The 17,561-nt window shown below is 36.3% G+C and overlaps 1 protein-coding gene across 1 annotated transcript in view; it reads right to left on the bottom strand.

The window, feature by feature from the left end:
* The window catches only part of LOC119787055 (neurexin-3a-like), a 155,563-nt gene that overhangs the window by 57,931 nt on the left and 80,071 nt on the right, over positions 1-17,561 (bottom strand). Inside the window, 7 exon segments of the mRNA XM_038290677.1 lie at positions 1,787-1,907; positions 2,130-2,249; positions 7,384-7,410; positions 8,939-9,142; positions 14,857-15,240; positions 16,107-16,254; positions 16,400-16,693. Of these exon segments, the coding sequence (XP_038146605.1) occupies positions 1,787-1,907; positions 2,130-2,249; positions 7,384-7,410; positions 8,939-9,142; positions 14,857-15,240; positions 16,107-16,254; positions 16,400-16,693 (1,298 nt within the window).

Raw genomic sequence — 17,561 nt, 5'->3', positions numbered from 1 at the left:
TTGCACTTGATGTTTAGGTTATATTTATTCACTGCAACTTTTGAGCTGATCACAAATAGGAACAATCTCACAAGAGAAGAAAAAGTAATCAAGCTACGACATGGACACCATCTTTTAATTCATCCAAGTGAGATAATGAGGAGAAAAAAAAAGTAGAATAGTTTAAAGTATTTTAAAAAAAAATATTACTTCATAGCACAAAAAAACGAATCGTTTAAATCCCCATTTATTAAAACACTATTTTATTCATTTCGACACAATCCAATTATTTCGCTAAATATGTATGCTATTATTTAGATAAAGTGCTATATTCTAACCAATTATTTGTGTTTGTTTGGTTGATTATGGCTCACAGCAAATGTAAACATAAAATAATTTCTCTTTAGAACTTAACATTGCACCAGTTAAATAAAAAATGAAAAGTTTAATACAGAAAAGTCACAGTAGGCCATTGTGAATCGTGTACATTCATTGTACACCTATGCACAAGATTTCTGTTCTTTTAATCTGTGATGCGTCTTTTTTGCTGAGGTTTCTTTTTTTTTACCATCTCAGACTAAATTTTACAAAAATTTGTAAATTTTTTTTTTTTTCCTCCTCTAAACCATTGTAATCGTTTTCTCTTTTTTATCTGATGTAATGTAAGTGGCTCTAAATAAATGCAGCAAGGCCTCTGACACTGTCCCCACCATGTGTCATGGCGGGGCTTTGTCTTGTCTTGGATGGGATGTACTGAAAGCCGGCTTCGTGCAAACGGAGCTCAAGCTCCAGGCTGGGTCACACGTAAAGTGATTCTGATTCACTAAATACTTAACTAGGAATTATTTTGCAAGATTTACTGCATTATTGTGTCGTGACATGAATGGGATCAGTCTCAAATCTAGAGAACCAAAGCCTACAGACGTCAGAGTTTTCCCAATTAATCAGTGACTGGAAACCTTAGAGTGAAAGTCAAACCTTCTTCCTTCAGAAACTGGACCCTTACTTTCCAAATTAATACATTCATTTTTTAACTAACTAAGGAATATTATCTCTGGTTCAAAAGTGGTATAACAATTGTAGTCCATGCTCCTGGTAGGTTTGTGTGCATGGATTGTTTAAGTGACCCAAGCCTCAGTAAACAACTCATGCCTCAAAGCCTCTGTGGAGAAAAAGTATTATTACTTATACTTTGCACAAATTTCTCACTCATTTTTGCCTTCCACTTAACTTTTTGAACAGCCAGCTGCCTAAGCATTACATTTTTTTAGATTACACAGCAAAAAAGAGGTGTCTAAAACCAAGAAAAAGTAACAAAATCCCAGCACAAATCTACGTAAACCAAGAGAAATTATCTGTTCATGTAGCAAGATGATTTTACTTGACAAGATTTTTTGATTTAAGATATAGTTTTTTTTTTTTTTTTTTTTTTTTTTTTATCCTGGAAAGAACCAAATAATTTGCAGTGTTGCATTTTTAGGGGGGTTCATTAACTATATACTGTGAGCAGTCTTCCCCATGATTTTTTTGTTTTTTATGGGTATAGAAACAAATTTTCTAAGAAACTGTTTTTTCTTTGTTTAGTAGACCTCTAGAGTCACTTTTTGAATCTGATTCCTGAGAGAAATGTACATTTTGATGATTTTATATTGATAAAATGCAGGTGCATACCATATCAAATGAATTAACAAGGGTTTTAACCTGCCTAATACAAATCAAGGTCTTATTTAATGAAAATCTAAATGTAGATGTTTGTAATCCTTAATATAAAAACCTACATGAATGCAGCAATGAGAGTAAAATGTACCTGAGGCTCTGGAGGTGACCAATGAAGCTGGATGGGATGGTGGAAACGAAGCGACGCTCAGTCATAATTCCTGTTTCGACGTTGTGGAACTCCAGCCGCGTGTGATCGCCCACCATTTGTCCTGCAGACGGGGAGGGTGCAGGGGATGGGTTGAAAAGAAAGACAAACAAAACGAAAAGAAAAGAGAACTCTGTCTGACACTAACACAAAAGGGCTGATTTAAGGAAAAAAATTACATTAACAGTATTAGAGGAATGTTTCATAGCTAACACACCCCAGCATGGTGAAAATACACTGAGAAAGCAACACTGAGAACATTTCCAGTTGATGCAGGATTAAGTACCTTCTGCTACATCATCGTCAACCGTTAGCTTGTAGGTTTTGCCCCGACGCACCACACGCACTGTATGCCATTCATTATCATTGAGCTTTTGCCCAGCATACAGGGTCTCCGGTCCCTTGCCTGAGAACAATGGTCAGTCACAAAGTTAAGGACAAGGTCAGCCTCAAACCAAACCTTTGTCTTCCCACCCAAAGGTCTGGGCACAAACTTTGCAGGCTGCACAGAGGGTCAGAAATTATCAAGCGTAGAACTAATTCATTTGGGAAACAAAGGTTTGGCTCAGTCAGTGAATTACACAAAGAGAAAAAAAACAAAAAAGTTGACAAATCTCTTCATAAACATCAGATTGATGCTGTTTGGAGGGAAAAATATTTCTACTTACTATAGGATGATAAAAAAAATTGGTTCATTTTGAAACCAAAAGAAACACAACCCTTAAAAGATATTTGAAAACTAAAAAGATTTTGCCCCACCTTCCTTTATATTGAAGCAGTTATTTGAACTAAGCAGGTATTTTAATTGAATGTACACTTTATTTGTTTTGTTGACTTGCCAAGGTTTATAAAAATTTCCCTTTGGTCTCATGTTGGAAGTACTTTGGAAGTCAAGGATTTCCAATCCCTTTCCAGGGGTCTTTCAGTCCCTGCACAACTGAAGCCGCGAGCATGTCACCCCTGTTTAGCCTCCGTCTAGTGCCCGCTTGTCAATTTTTGGATTGATTTTGAACTTTTATTTTTCATTATAATAGTCTTGTCCCAACTTTCATTTCTGATTTATTTATTATTTCTGTGTGAGTAGTAGAGGTAGTTGTCCCAAAAACTAAATATGAACTTTGGGGTGAAAAGGCTTTCTTAGTAACAGCACCTGTACCGTGGACCCAGCTCAAGCTTAAATCTAAACTTAAGGCTTTTTGAATTACTTTCATTGTCATTTTTTTTTACTTCTATCACTTTTCTTGTTCCGTCTGTTTTGTATGATTTTATTTGTTAGCCTTTTGGGTATCTGGTTGGCTGTTTCAAATGCTTATTTAAGTCAAAGAATGACATGAAGTAAGAGCTTGGTTTGCATTTTTGTTAATAAGTTAGACTTATTCTTACTATACTATATTAGACCCCACCAGTGTTAGTTTTGTCACTGTTGCTGTTTTCTTTTATAGTTTCACACCTTGTTTTGACATTTTTTTTGTTTAGCCCTTTTACAAATAGACCAAAAGACTGATTTTCCTTACCAATCATTGGGACTTGGCATAATATCTGCTATATGCACCACATCAAGGGTGTGCAGGTCCAGTGCTATAGTGCCAGTGTCTGGTATATTTTAGGTTTAATCCCTACCAAAGCATGCATTTCCTGGAAGTATTTCTTAGAGCTCCCAAAAGCTCCATTCTCTGCCTAGAAAAGACCAGAGAGCCCAAATAATTGACCAGCATAAAGGAGAAACCATGGAGACATAACAGCCTAGAAACAGTTTTAATGAAGGGAAATAACTCTTTAATAAAGAGAGGTAATAGGGAAGATATCCTAAACAAAAAGGACTATAAGTGTAGCGTCTCCCTCGACAAGAGATTTCGGCTCTTTTATTCAAAAATAAGTTTAAGAAAGCTAAACTTTGGTTGTTATTGAAAAAAAGCTTTGATGAACTTAATTGCTGTTGCCTTCATCAAAGAGTAATTTAGTAGTAAATAATTTGCACAGCTGAGTAAAACTGTTTTTATTCAGAGTTCAGTTTTATTAATGATCTTCGCATTTATTAAAAGATTGAGATTTAGGAATTATGTTGCATTACTTTTTAATTCATACATTTCACTAAAAAGTTCTGTCAACAAGTTTTTAACAATTAACAGTGTGCTTGGCTCTTCAGGAGTCGCTTCCTCCACATTTGCATGAGGAAATAATTTTTGGATGCCTTTCTAAGGAGATGGTTTAAACATCTTCCACGGGGAGAAAGTCTAACAATGCAAACAGAACTGGATAGGTTAGTGTTGGGGCTGGCTTTGGAAACCACTGAGAGGTAATAAAGAAAGGAAAGGTTGTCTGTAAATCTCTGCTGAATGTGCTATTCCCAACATAAAGGTTATGTTAACTATAATCATACATGTTTGTTGAAATAATAGAAAATGATTTTTTCTTAACAAAAAAATAAATAAAAAAAATACGTGTGGAAATTCACCATACCTTTATCTTAAACGATGTATTTAAAAGTCTAGCTCAGCATAAGTTTCTTTTCATAAAACTGAGCTTTATATTAAAACATTTTTTTATTTTTATTTGTCCGGCTGGCATGCTGCTTTCTCTGTTTAATTAAAGATATTCCAACTTTTGAGGAGCATGTAAGATTTTGAGTCCAACAGGTTGCAACGGAACATCAAATACATTTAGAAAAAAATTGATAAACCTCTGGGCTTTTTTGGAGAAGTTTAGACTGCAGCCAACTTCTATTACTAATTTCCTTATTAAAATTACTTTAGTTAATAAACCACTTGAGTTCCCTGTTAAAACTCAAACAACTCTTGTTCTGGTATACTTGGATTATAATTGTTTAGCTGTGATTTGATGTCTTGAAGCATCTCTATAGTCCCACTATGAGTGAACGTAGCAGCAGAAAGTCCTCACTACCCAGGACACTATGAAAAATATCCAATAAAAAGATTTAACACCTCAAACTTCATTAACATCATTAAAATAGGAGTGATTTTTCTTGTTGTTTGTTGCTGAAAATCTGTGGACATAGGAACAATATAAGCTTCTTAATTGGGTTTTAATTCTCGATGCAGTGAGAGATAATTTAATTCCTTATATGGCACAAGTCATTGTCAATATGCAACTGGAATTAGAAATATTTGGTAAAATGAGGGTAGTATTAAACAATGATTATTTAGAGTTTAGCTGAATCTTAATTCTTTGTAGACAATATACTAAAAAACTAAAATTGATAGACTTTTTTCTGATAAGTTTAATGTGCTCATAAACTATACGCGTCTACTTCACAGCAATAAGGATGAGTCACCTAGTAGCTGAGGATCTTGGCATATTTGTATATTTCACCCTTTAGAATACTAATAATACTAATCAATAAACCAATTCAAAGAGGGGAAATTTAATGAAAAAAGGCTAAAGCTGGAAGGCTGTGTTCTCCGAACCCTTGGAAGAAGTTTCATGAAGAACCAACAGAGAAAAAGCTGATAGAACCACACAGACAAAGGATTAGTATATTTCCAGGGTCCTAATGCCACTGAAATACAGTTGAGTTTCTAACCCTGATTTTTCAACCAATTTCCATTTAGAATCACAACTGACTACTTTAAGCATTTAAGTTCGAATCTAAACCAAGGAGGGAAAAATTGACTTTTTAAAATTCTGTTCACAGTAGCTGGGTCCTACTCACTAGAGACTGACACGGGAGTGGATTTTCACTCCTGTCCCGTCCCACTCCCGCAGAAAAAAATGGTGTCCCGTCCCGATCCCGGGCCAGAGTAGAAATCTAAATCCTGTCCCGTCCCACTCCTGGTGAAATTACTCCCACTCCCATCCCGCTCCCATTCAGAATGACTCCCGCTCCTGCACCACTCCCATTCTTGTTGTTTTTGAGCGCTGGTGAAAAACTCAGAGCGGAAGTTACTATTGGTTTGCTCCCGCTCCCGTCTGCTCCCGTTAATGTTTAATCCTGTACCGTCCCAATCCCGTGATCGTTACTAATACTGACTCCCATCCCACGGGAATCCCACGGGAATCCCGTGACCCGTGGGATTCCCGAAAAAATGTCAGTCTCTACTACTCACATTAAGGTGGTAACATTTCCAATTTACTAAATCTGCCTATATATCTCCCTCTCTCCATTTATAAAGCCGCTCATTCTAATAGCTTGCCTTTAGTTTAAGCCTTTATTAATAAGGAGCATTGTGGCTCTAATTTCCTGTTTCCTTCAGCCTTTCCAAAGGCTGTTCTCTGCCTAAATGGTTACTATAGTAACAATGAGATTTACTTTGATGCACGACTGAATTTGGACTTATTAAAGTAGATTTCAGAATAAGGAGACTGTCAGGAGATATAATGTTTGTAGATCAAAACCTCCCTGGGACATATGAAAAAAACATAGGAATAGAGGAAAGATCTTCCAGGGCTAGGGATCATTTCATCGCTTCACAGTAGCAAACATTTTACCTGTCTACCAACTTTTAAGCCCGTTATTCCCTTTATGCCCCAACACCACACTTCTTTGTTCATTTTGTCCACCTTTCTCATCAGGTGTTCTTGGTCCATAGTGTTTTATTAAGGTCGAGTTTTTGACAAATAAAGTTATATTTTTAAAACATTCAGCTTCAGTTCAGACAGTTAATGGACAAAATATTCTCATCTTTTTCATCTCATTTTGAAACTTTAATTTGTCTCAAAAACTGCGGATATCTAATTTATATGGCAACTGAGCTCTTTTCTATATATTTATCTATCATTTTTGCACGTCTACACATTCAGAGACGTATCTCAGAGGGTGGAGCTCTGATTCTCCAAGTTTGTATCAATTTGACTTGGAGTTGTAGAATGAAACTAATAACAATCCAATTAAAATGTAAGTTTATGCATTACATTGAAAGCAAAGAATTAATCAATTTAGGGTAACAACGTTTTCAACAACTTATTAGACCAATTAAAGGACTTTAATACCAGCTATTAATCTTAAAGAACACACTTTCTAAGCTCAGAATTAGAAAGAAAGAGAAGTAACAGGATGTATTTATATATATAGCAATTGATGTCAATATTTTTTAACAACAAAAAGCAGGTATGATATAGTTTACACAATATCAAGTCATTGATTTGAGTCCTTTTAATTACATTGCAGAATGTTTTTATTTTAACTAATTTATGTGTAATTATTATTGGGTTGTATTGCTTTTGAAATGCTCTATTGTCTACAGATCCCATCACTCACTCTAATAAAATTCGCCTAGTATTTAAGCTTTTAGGGGCTGTTAGGCTAAATTATGCTTGACATGTTATGCTTTTACGGTTTGGCAGTTCATTGTGTATTTATGCGTATGGTTTTGTTCAGTTAAATCTATTAGCTAACATTTATTTAGAGAATTCAAAATATAAATCCTTCAGATGTCATCCAAAAGGAACATTTTCTAATCCCAAACTGAGACATACTGAACATTAATATAATAAAGGTTAAAGTAAAGTGGGAGCCACTGCAGAGCAGACATAAGAAGAAAAGACAACAAGAACAACAAAATGAAACTTGAGTGTTAACTTACTGGAGTTACAGTTTATCCTGATACAGTCTAGATGGGGAAGAATAAATGACAGATGAAATTGCATCCTTCAAGGTTACAGCTGCAGACATCCAAAAACAAGAAGTCCACCCTTCCGGGGACGCACACATGCAGGATGGTGGCCATTTCATTCTTTGGGTTTTTATTATTAAAACCGTATCATTTAATCAGAAAAAATAAATGAAACATACATAGAAGGTTTCAAAGAGTTCATGTTTTTTTTTTATATACATATAAAGTTTAAAATTGTATACTTTTTCTTTCTTTACAGTAAAATGGCCACTTATGGTACCAGCTACGAGGCTTTTCCAACCCAACCCAACTCCAAATGTTAAAGGTTAGCTGCATTCTGTTGTTTCTTTTCTTTTACATTTCTTTTTTTTTTTTTTTTTTGTAGATCAGAAGAAAAGCTGGCTGTTTAGTTTTTAACATAGAGAAAAGACTTAAATAGTGCAATATGAAGTCTAAGCAGCTGCCGTCTGCAGCTTTGAGCACACTGTGGGTTGGTCACCGCGTGGCTGGTGGGTCATGTGTCGTCAACCGCAACAGAAAAGTGGGAGCAAACAGCCTCGATCCAATCAGCACCAGCACCGTGCAGAGGCACCGGATGCCCAGCTCAAGTCTGAAGCGCTACTCTGCTGTTATGTTTGGCTTTAAGCTGCATCAGGAGCTCAGACTGAGAATATTTACATTTTAAGAGAGAAACTACAGGCTAATATGAGCACTGAACAAATCTAAGGGGCTTAATATCCGACAAGGATTAATGTAATCAGTTATAAAATAATTTTAATGGGATTTATAGATCATCTAACGTCTGTTAACACTAGCATTCCTAAATGTGCTAGAAATCAGACACTTGAGTAAAGATTAATTTAAATCAAAACAGGAACCTCAGTGTTCGGAGGTTCATGGCGTCGCAGCCAGCTGCAGGTTTTGCTGGGCTCTGTTCTCGGGCTGTTCGCCTGACGGGCCGCAGGCTTAAGGCCTTTGAAGGGGTGAATACCATCTTTGACACAGCATAATGAAAGGATGAAGGCGACAGGAGAATGGAAAGAACAAGACGCTGAGAAAGCACACCGCTCGTTTAAGATACTGCTGTTAGCAAACCAAATAAATGACCTGGAGTTAGTGAGAAATGCAGTAGGAGTTCATTCTAAGGATTTAGCTGAGCCACTCAGAAACTTAAACATCCTGAGAGTTTAAGCTGCAACTTCCTCAATTAATCTCTAAAGAAATTTGTTGTTTCCTATTTTCAGAGATACGCTACATTTTTTATTTTTTTTTTACCACTGTTAAAACATTTGGGTTCAGAAACTATTTTGATACTCATGCAGAGAAGACAGAAAGCTAAAACTGTGGTCTATTCAGAAACTTAAGGTCAATAGAAGAATTAAGGGGGTGAGAGAAGAGAGGAAAAGCAGTGGATTAGAGACTTTACCCATGGAGGGTAAAGCGTCTCATGGCGAAGATGGAGATGAGGGGGCAGATGGGTGAAGAAAGAGCTGCTGGTGCTGCTGGGGTTGGGGTTATACGATACCTAAGTTGACTGTGAGTTTGACGCGGCTCCCATCCAACTCAAGCCGCAACGTGTCGGCCGAGTCCTGGGAGGTGGTGGCCATGAGGAGCCCGTAGGCCCTCTGTGAGCGGAAGCGCAGTGAGACGTCTTCAGCCTCAGTGTGCATGACGGTCGGCATGACCACTTTCATGTACATGCTTCCATCATAGGAGAGGATGGAGGCCTCTGTGGGAGCAAGACCAAATGGATGTTAACAAACAAAATGTCCACTTCTGATTTTCTGACTGGTGAGACTTGCGTACATGCACACCTTCAACTTGGATCTTCAAATACAAGAACAACTTCGTTTTCAAGACCTTCAAAATATTCCTTTCCAAAAGGTCATTTAAACAAATGATCTAAAGCTGCTAATTTACAAATTAAAAGCTTGGACATATTCCATAAGTGACTGCACAAAATCAAGATTTTCATGGTTTATCTATCCCAATTCAATATGTTTCTAGTCTTAGGCTTGATTTGTTCTGGAATTTTTGTAACTTTTTGCATATGTAGGTCCAAAGCATGAACCCTAAACATCTCGCATAATAGTCAGGTGGTAATTACAAGTTCCACACATCTTGACAAACTAAGTGTTGTTTATGACTGTCCTTAACCCAATTTAACTCAAAAGTTATATTTAACTGAAATTGAAAGTAACTATGAGCCTCAAAAAGAGGAGAAAGTAGCCTTTTTTGGATTTTTTTTTTTTTAAGTGGCTGTGTGTTTATTTAATAAGTTCAAATCCAAATTAAGTATTTTGCTTCTGGAAAATCTGTAATTTAGATTTGACAGGTCCAAGTGGTTCAGAAACCTTTCTTCTCCATCATCCTTTCCCTACAAAATAACTTAAGACATGTTAAAATTAACCAGTTGTTTTAAGCCTTAACTGCTTAAACCCTCATTCTCCTATCATCAAGCATCATTACCTCTTTACAATTGTTTGTTTTTCTTAATTTAAGCATTAGTAAGAGAACTTTGCAAAATAAACAAAATGTTTTATCTTGACTATGCCTAACACCAAAACACTTGTCCAGTTGAAATGTTTATTATAATTTTAAATAGCAATTCTAAAAAATGTACAGAAATATCCTGATAATTACTTTATTTTGAAGTTTTCTCATCAGAAGACAGAAAAAAAACACCATTCCCCCAACATTGTGTACAAAAATATCTACAGTGTGGAATAAGTTCTGGTTCCTAGGAACCACCTGTTTGAGAACCTGAGCTTGTCCTTCATACACAGACACTGTTTGGAGGAGGGACAAGCAGGGAGTCTACTCCCAGTGACGTACAACCTGCCACAGGAGCTGCTAGTCATCTTCTACACTGCCTGCTGTTATTTAGTCTGTCTTGTTCACATGACCACATCTGTTTGGCTCTTTCTAGAACAGGAACGGTCCAAATGCAAGAAGCAGTCAGTCTTTAGAGATGACCACCAGGACTGACTTCTCCCTATCCAGAACTAGTAAAGATATGGGCCTAAGAAAAGGGTATCTAACATTTCTGCACACTCTGTACATCTGTGACAGAAAACTGTTTGGCATTCAGGTTAAAGCTATATTTGACAATAAAGGTGCTTAGTCTCAACACTTAACAGTCATTGTTCTGCCCATCAATTTTACCCATATCATGCATTGTGTACCAAGTTCACCTATTCTTTATTTGCATAATACATTTATGTGTTTACTTTATTGAAACAACATTTACTTTTTTAATTCACCACCTTTTTATATCGAAAATATCTGCACAATGAAAACAATTTAGTTCATTAAATGGATATTATAGCATGAGATCTATTGAGTTTTTGATTGATAGAAAACATTATATCTGTCCATAACTTTTTATAGAATCAAGGATCAAAATAATAATAATTATTATTATTTCAATGAACAAATCCAATTTCCCAGCCTAAGATCTGTCTGCATGGAGTTTGTATGTTCTACCTGTGCATGCGTGCTTGTACTCCACCTTTAGTTCACAGACATAGCTATTAGGTGAAATGGTATCTCTAAATTTTCCTTATGAGTGTGTGTGGGTGAAGGTGTGTCTGTGGCCATGTCTTTGTTACCTGGTGGGGACAATTTCCCAGGAATATGCTACATTTCGGGGACTTATAGATACTTGTGGCGACTAACGACTGGTCCCCATGAGGAGAGGTTCTGTTCTAAGGTGTGAATTGATTTTAGGTTAGGTGTAAGGTTAGATATGTGTTGGTAATGGTTAGAGCAAAAGTCATGGTTAGGCCAAGAAATTAGTGGGAAATGAATGGAAGTCAATGGAAAGTCCCCACAAGGACAGTGTAACACAACATGCGTGTGTGTATGGTTGTGCTGCCCTGCAATGGACTAGTAAGCTGTCCAGGTGTGACCCACCTTTCACCCATGGATGGATGGACGGACAGACTGACGGATGAATAGAATTATTCTCTTTCCACTAAAAAATGATTGATTACTTTGAGTTGGTTTCTTACATAAAATCCCATCAAAATGTGAGAAAATGTATAAAACAAAAACAAAACTGATGTTGACAATTCTCATGCTGAACTGACCATGGATTTGAAACAACCAAACAAAAATAACTTTCATAATGTTTTTTGTGACCTCCAATAAGTTTCCTCTATAGGCCTCAACAACAACATACAGAATATTTCTCTCAAAGTTCTTTCAAAGGTTATATTTTATGCTTTCCAGATTTCAACATATATATGCCGAAAGCTTTAGTTTATCTCTGCTTCCTTTTATCCCAAACTGAACAGCAATGATTCCCTTTTCTGGCCTTCAGTTGGAACCATTCAGAGATTATTATTGTTCCTGTCAAAACAATTTAATTTGATAAATGATAGAACAAAATGCTGAAGCATTAGGTGTCCTCTAAATGTCCTTTTGTTCTCTTTTACTGCATGATCATCAGGCTGTAAGGATGTCAAAAGGCCACATGAGGGAGACACAGTCCACCTGTCGGCTTACTGGTGTGAATTTAAAATTAGAGTAAAATTAAGCTGGATAACATCACAGCAGCTTCATAAAGTCATTTGCTTAAATATTCCAATAATATCAGTTTAACAATACACACTTGACATGTTATTTCTTCACATGTTTACTGCAGGTAGGATAAATGTTCGGGCAGAGGAAGGTAAATGAGCCTGAAAAGGTGTCGCATTACTATTTAAGCCCTCCTTCCAGCTTTGATTTGGCCTGTCAGATTAACTCCGACATTTCATGTTTACTCCAATGCAGCCGCTTGTGAGATGGAGGGTGTCCACACAATTAATACATTTAAAACTATTAAGGACTCTAAGCTGGTGTCCTTTTTATTAGATGTACATAATAATGAAAACAAGAAAATCTGTTAAAAAAGTGACAGATTTTATACAGAATTCTTACACAGAATAGTATAATTCAAATGTTTAATTTATTTAACTCTGATGATTTTGGCTTTCACCTAATGACAACTTCCATTTCGGTTTCTCAAAATATTAAATAATGATGAAGACTGTTAACAGTAGACACAGTTACTGCCCCACAAGAGTAAAACCAAAAATATCCGTACTCAAGAAGCTGAGTGTTTAAAAGACACTGTATCCTGACCTATTAAATGAGGGTTAGTCAGAAAAAAACAGACAGAAAAAGGCAGAAACTATAATCAGTGTATGGTTACTGCACTCCTTGACTTGTCAGTAAAGTGACCTGACCAACACCTCATAGAGAATCTATGGATTATTGTCTAAAGTAACATGAGAGATATCAGATCAACAACGCAGGTGAGCCAAAAGCTGCTGTTAAAGGAGCTAGGGCTTCCCTAAGCACCTCTTGTACAAAGAATCCTTGAAAGCATCAGATGCATAACTACACAGTACTTCTCTGGAGGCAAACCTTTCACAGGTAAGGATCCTTGTTCTATTGATCTTAGTCAATGTTCAGGTTTTGTAAATAACAGATGTATGTTTTTTTTCTGTGGGAAAATCATTAAAACCTGTAGAAATGAAAGATGTGTGTGTATATATATATATATATATGTAGTAGGAAAATGCAAACCGCTGAAAATTGCAAACCATAATACTTACATATATGAAAGCAACATTCTAATCAATATACCACCCATTGAAAGCTCAACTATGTTGTTCTTGCTAATCTTAATATATACAAACAACACCCTGTGACAATTAAGACTAAAGTTAATGCAGCCTGGCCTGCCGATTATCTGCAACTTCTCTTTACCAACATAAAAATAAGACTCTGAGGTAATGGTGTTTTTGAACTGAATAACTGAAATAAGGAGAAAAAAAAAAAGCTGAATTAGGTGATATGATCAGATGGTATTTATTTGATATGTTAAAGGGGTTGTAGACAATTTCAAAGGGCGAACATTAGTTTCTAATTGATAAATAATTAATAAATGGTTTGAACATATGAAGAAAAACTGGATAAAAGGACGGTGGTTTTCTCTAAGCTGGCTGAGATGTGTTTATGAAAATAGGTGAACCAAGTGGTACACTTAAGAAATAGCAGGATCTAACTGTCAAAGAAAATGACAGATGTATCATTATTGGGGTTTATTTGACTCTAATATTGATAATAATTAATATTTCCCAATTTTTTTGCTTTCCCAAATTTTTATTAAACTGAAAAGTGATGGCTTATCAACCAAAGATTAATGAGTGAAACTGTTCAGCAATACAGCAACAACTCCACCTATTTGTAGTTAATTCCAGTAGATAGGTTCCTTGCCTTGGGAAGACCTTCCTTACAGATGTGTGTCGAATTCAGGAGAGACTCATGCAGAACAGAAAACTTGTGTGTCAGCTGTAAACGGATTAGGAATTAATTTACATCTCTCTGAAGACAGAGTCTGCAGTCAGCTCAGCGGTAAAGTCGGACGGTGAAGAGATTACGGAAAGGATGCAGAAGGATGTAGAGGGGCAGGAAATTTCTAACTCAGGTGATACTGTGTTGTAATCTAAAACCTGCTTGTTTAATCCATCAATAAGGGGGATTTATTCTGAACATATAAACAGGTTTCAAAATGGCCTCCAAACACTGAGAGCAAAAACAAATCATCACCTTAAGTGGTGCTATATTTATCCCAACAATTACTTGATAGCTGCCTTTTTAAATATAACTCTTATTTGAAAATATTATTTTTTTGTTTAACAATCTAAAGGGATGATCAAAAGTTCAAAAGGCAAATAAGTAAAGTAAAATCAAAAGGATTTTTAAAATCTTCTGATGATGGAGGAAATTTATTTGTTATGGCTATTTAAAGAACATACTTTTTTTTTATCAAACAATGCACACCTTAATATCTCCAACAATCTAATAATGTATTTTGACTGGAATTGAAGCTTAAATCCTTTCTTAATAAACCATCACAAATAGAACCCTATCACTGCATTTTGAAACTAAGCTGTGTCTCCTTTGAGAAACATCCTGACCAAGACCCAAATTCCGGCCTGTTTTATAAATCGAGTGCTGTGCTTCAACCTTATATGAATGTGTAAGGTGTCACATTGGAAGAAAGAGCTTTTTTGTGTTAAATTATTCATTTTATTTTTAATATCCATTTTATCTTTTCTATGTTTTTGGTTATTATGTGCTACTTTAGGAAAAATTGTTTAATTAATAACCTCATCTGATCTTGCCAGCAGTTAAGTCTTCACTCATGTTCCAGAGTCATTTAAATGAGACTTTGCTTTGATTAGGTGCTGGATCAATTTTAAATCAGTGAATGCAAGTTAAATATGTCACTTGGATACCTCCAACTCAATTTAGTCTCTTGGACCGTTGTTTGTTTTGTGTTAGACTTTTTCCTTTTTAAACACAAAAAATGTCTGCTTTAAAGTATGTTTGGCTCCCTTACCCCATAACAGTGTAACCAAAGTAAAATTCCATATCGAAGTTTACCTCTCTCACAGGTGCGGGACCAGTACCCAGTGCCGGTGCAGTCACAGATAAATCTGTTCCAACCCTCCTTGCAGACTCCTCGGTTTTTGCATGGGTAGCTCTCGCACTGTTTTCCTTGTTGTTTGTTGCATGAGGGTTTGATACCGGCACCATTTTGTGCCTCGGCGATTTGTCGGATGTCCTTGCTGCGACCATCAATGAAAAGGTCACGAATGCACCCAACGTAGCCGTAGTTCAGCATTGCCGTCCAAAGTTCAGTAGGCAGGATAAGGTTGGACCGGTCAACTGGAAGGCCTCCCAGATACATGTCCCCCTCCAGGTCCAGAATTTCACTTTCACCACTAGCTGTAAACGGCGTCCGTCTGCTGTTTACAGAGATGGTGCCTATGACAGACAGGGACAGATTAACAAAAAACACAATACATGATATAAAAGAATAAAAAATTTATATACCCACCACATGGCCCCTGGTATGATACACACTTCACTCAGCAATTGCACCATTAAATCTTAACTGTTACTTTGGGGCTTAAATGGAGCTCATCAGTGTATTTATGGTCTAACAGAATTAGGTCTAGGATCTAGGTTTTTTTATCTTATGGGGCTAAAAATGTTCAGTTTTATAGGGTAATTTATCAGGAATTAACCAGGTTAAAGCACAAAGACAGTACGCTTACAACCTTCTCAGTGTTTAATACCTCTTGTCTAATTCACTAACTCAAGAACACATCCTGTCACGAAACTACGTTGATAATTTATAGTATTTAGAATATGATCATTTTAGCATTTTGTCTAAAATAACAAATGTAAATTCATAGATTAATGACAGGTTCAATAAAAAAAAAAAAAAAAAAAAAAAAAACCTTAGACAGGCAGCAGATTATTTCTGGTAAAAAAGCCATTTAGTTCTAAATGTCCTGAAAATACAATCTAATACCAACAGAAAACTTAAAGACTAAGCAACATGGCTCAAGAGGGTTTTTTATTTAAGAGGGACATAGTGATGAAAATAAAATAAATGTTTATTAACCTCCCTCAACCCAGACTTTATCGTCTATCAGGAATCATCCTTTCAGGGTTTGTTTAGCTTTAGCACTGATGACAGTTGAACTTGCTGAACTTGTCTAAACTTAAATAATCCTTTTAAATGTCAAACTGTTTAGGCAGTAAGTATAATTCAGAACTGAACATGCATCACAAGGTAGAACATTAATAGTAATTCCACTTTTTACTAAAACAACAATATTGACCTGATCGTCCATCTCTCTGGATGTCCACGTGGTACCACGCACCATCATTTACTTTCGTCTGGGTAGCTTTCACCTTTATTGTTCCTGAGCCCATGTCCAATAATAGGTACAGGCTGCCATCCAAGAGCTCAACAGCAAAGAAATCCACCTGTGTAAGAGAGCACCAACAAGGACAAGCAATGTGTTTTGGAGCCTTCCAACAGCCTGTTACCTCTTGTTTGTGAACATGGTCAGGGGAAGTTTATACAAATGAAACTTGAAATAGGAAATTATTTCAGGGGTTATGAACTGACCTTGGTGTTTTTCTGGCTGCGAGTATTATCTTTGCGCTCCTGACGCTTTCCATGGGTGAAAAGGATGAGTCCATTGGGCTCAGTCGTGCGGAAGTCAAACGAGATAGATCCCATCCGCTTAGTATTCCACTTGGGGAGGCTGATGTATGCCTCTGGAGTCTCAAAGGAAATTGGGTCCAAAGTGGCCACGTTCTCACACTTGTAGGACACCTCACCTTGGATTTTCATCTTTGGATCCAAAATCCGTGCCATCCGAGACAACTCTAGGCGGATATCATTGTTCTTGTACACCACCTGTGAAGAGGACAGGTTTGGTATGTTTAATATTCTTTACATGCAACAATACAGAAGTTACAATCAGCTTGAAAGAATGACATTAAAATAGCGTCAATTTAATTTGTGTTTTCACAATTACACAAAGAAATAAAAAATTATCAGGGTTTAGCAGATGAATACAATCATCTCTGAAAATGAATTTCTTTTCAAGCTACTGTTAATTAACAGCATGCCTATTCAGACTGCATGATGGACAGAGTGGTGTGGGATGTAGTTTATTAGAGTATTTGAGCATCCTGACATTATGTAACAATTAGGGGCTCAGAGTAGAAATACAGAATAAAAATGACTATGGCCAGTTTATTTTAACTAAGATATTTAAGTTGAAGAGACATAATATTTTCTCAAAAATATATTTACAATAACCTTTTTACTTGACCCTTTACAAATAAAACATTGTTAGATGAGCAGACTGACACCATAGTAGTTCAGCGCCAAAGCATCTATACCTAGCAAAAAATCAAAATGTTATATTCAAGATGGGTTTGTGGATAATCATCCTGGTCAACTCAGACACAGATGGCAACTCCACATAAGGTGAAAAAAGAGAAAAAAAAAACTGTTAATGTCATGGTTTTGTTCTAGTTTTATATGTCCTGTCAAACCTCCAGCACCATTGTGACACTACAAACCAGCCAGAAATGGACCCAGCAGACTTGGTCTTAGTTTTGGGCACCAGAGAGAGACAGCTGGAGAAACGGGAGCAGCAACTGGCTTTATTAAAAGAGGACATCAATCAATTGGATATACAACAGGACAAGTTCATAATCCCTTTTTCCCAACAACTTAAGTTCCTTGTGAGTCACTTCCAGAAATTTCAGAGCCC

The sequence above is a fragment of the Cyprinodon tularosa genome, unplaced genomic scaffold (genome assembly GCF_016077235.1).
Source record: "Cyprinodon tularosa strain WSP-4 unplaced genomic scaffold, ASM1607723v1 ctg286, whole genome shotgun sequence".
NCBI lineage: Eukaryota > Metazoa > Chordata > Actinopteri > Cyprinodontiformes > Cyprinodontidae > Cyprinodon > Cyprinodon tularosa.
Note: the sequence above shows the minus strand (reverse complement) of the source record. Positions and strands in the feature narration are given on the sequence as shown.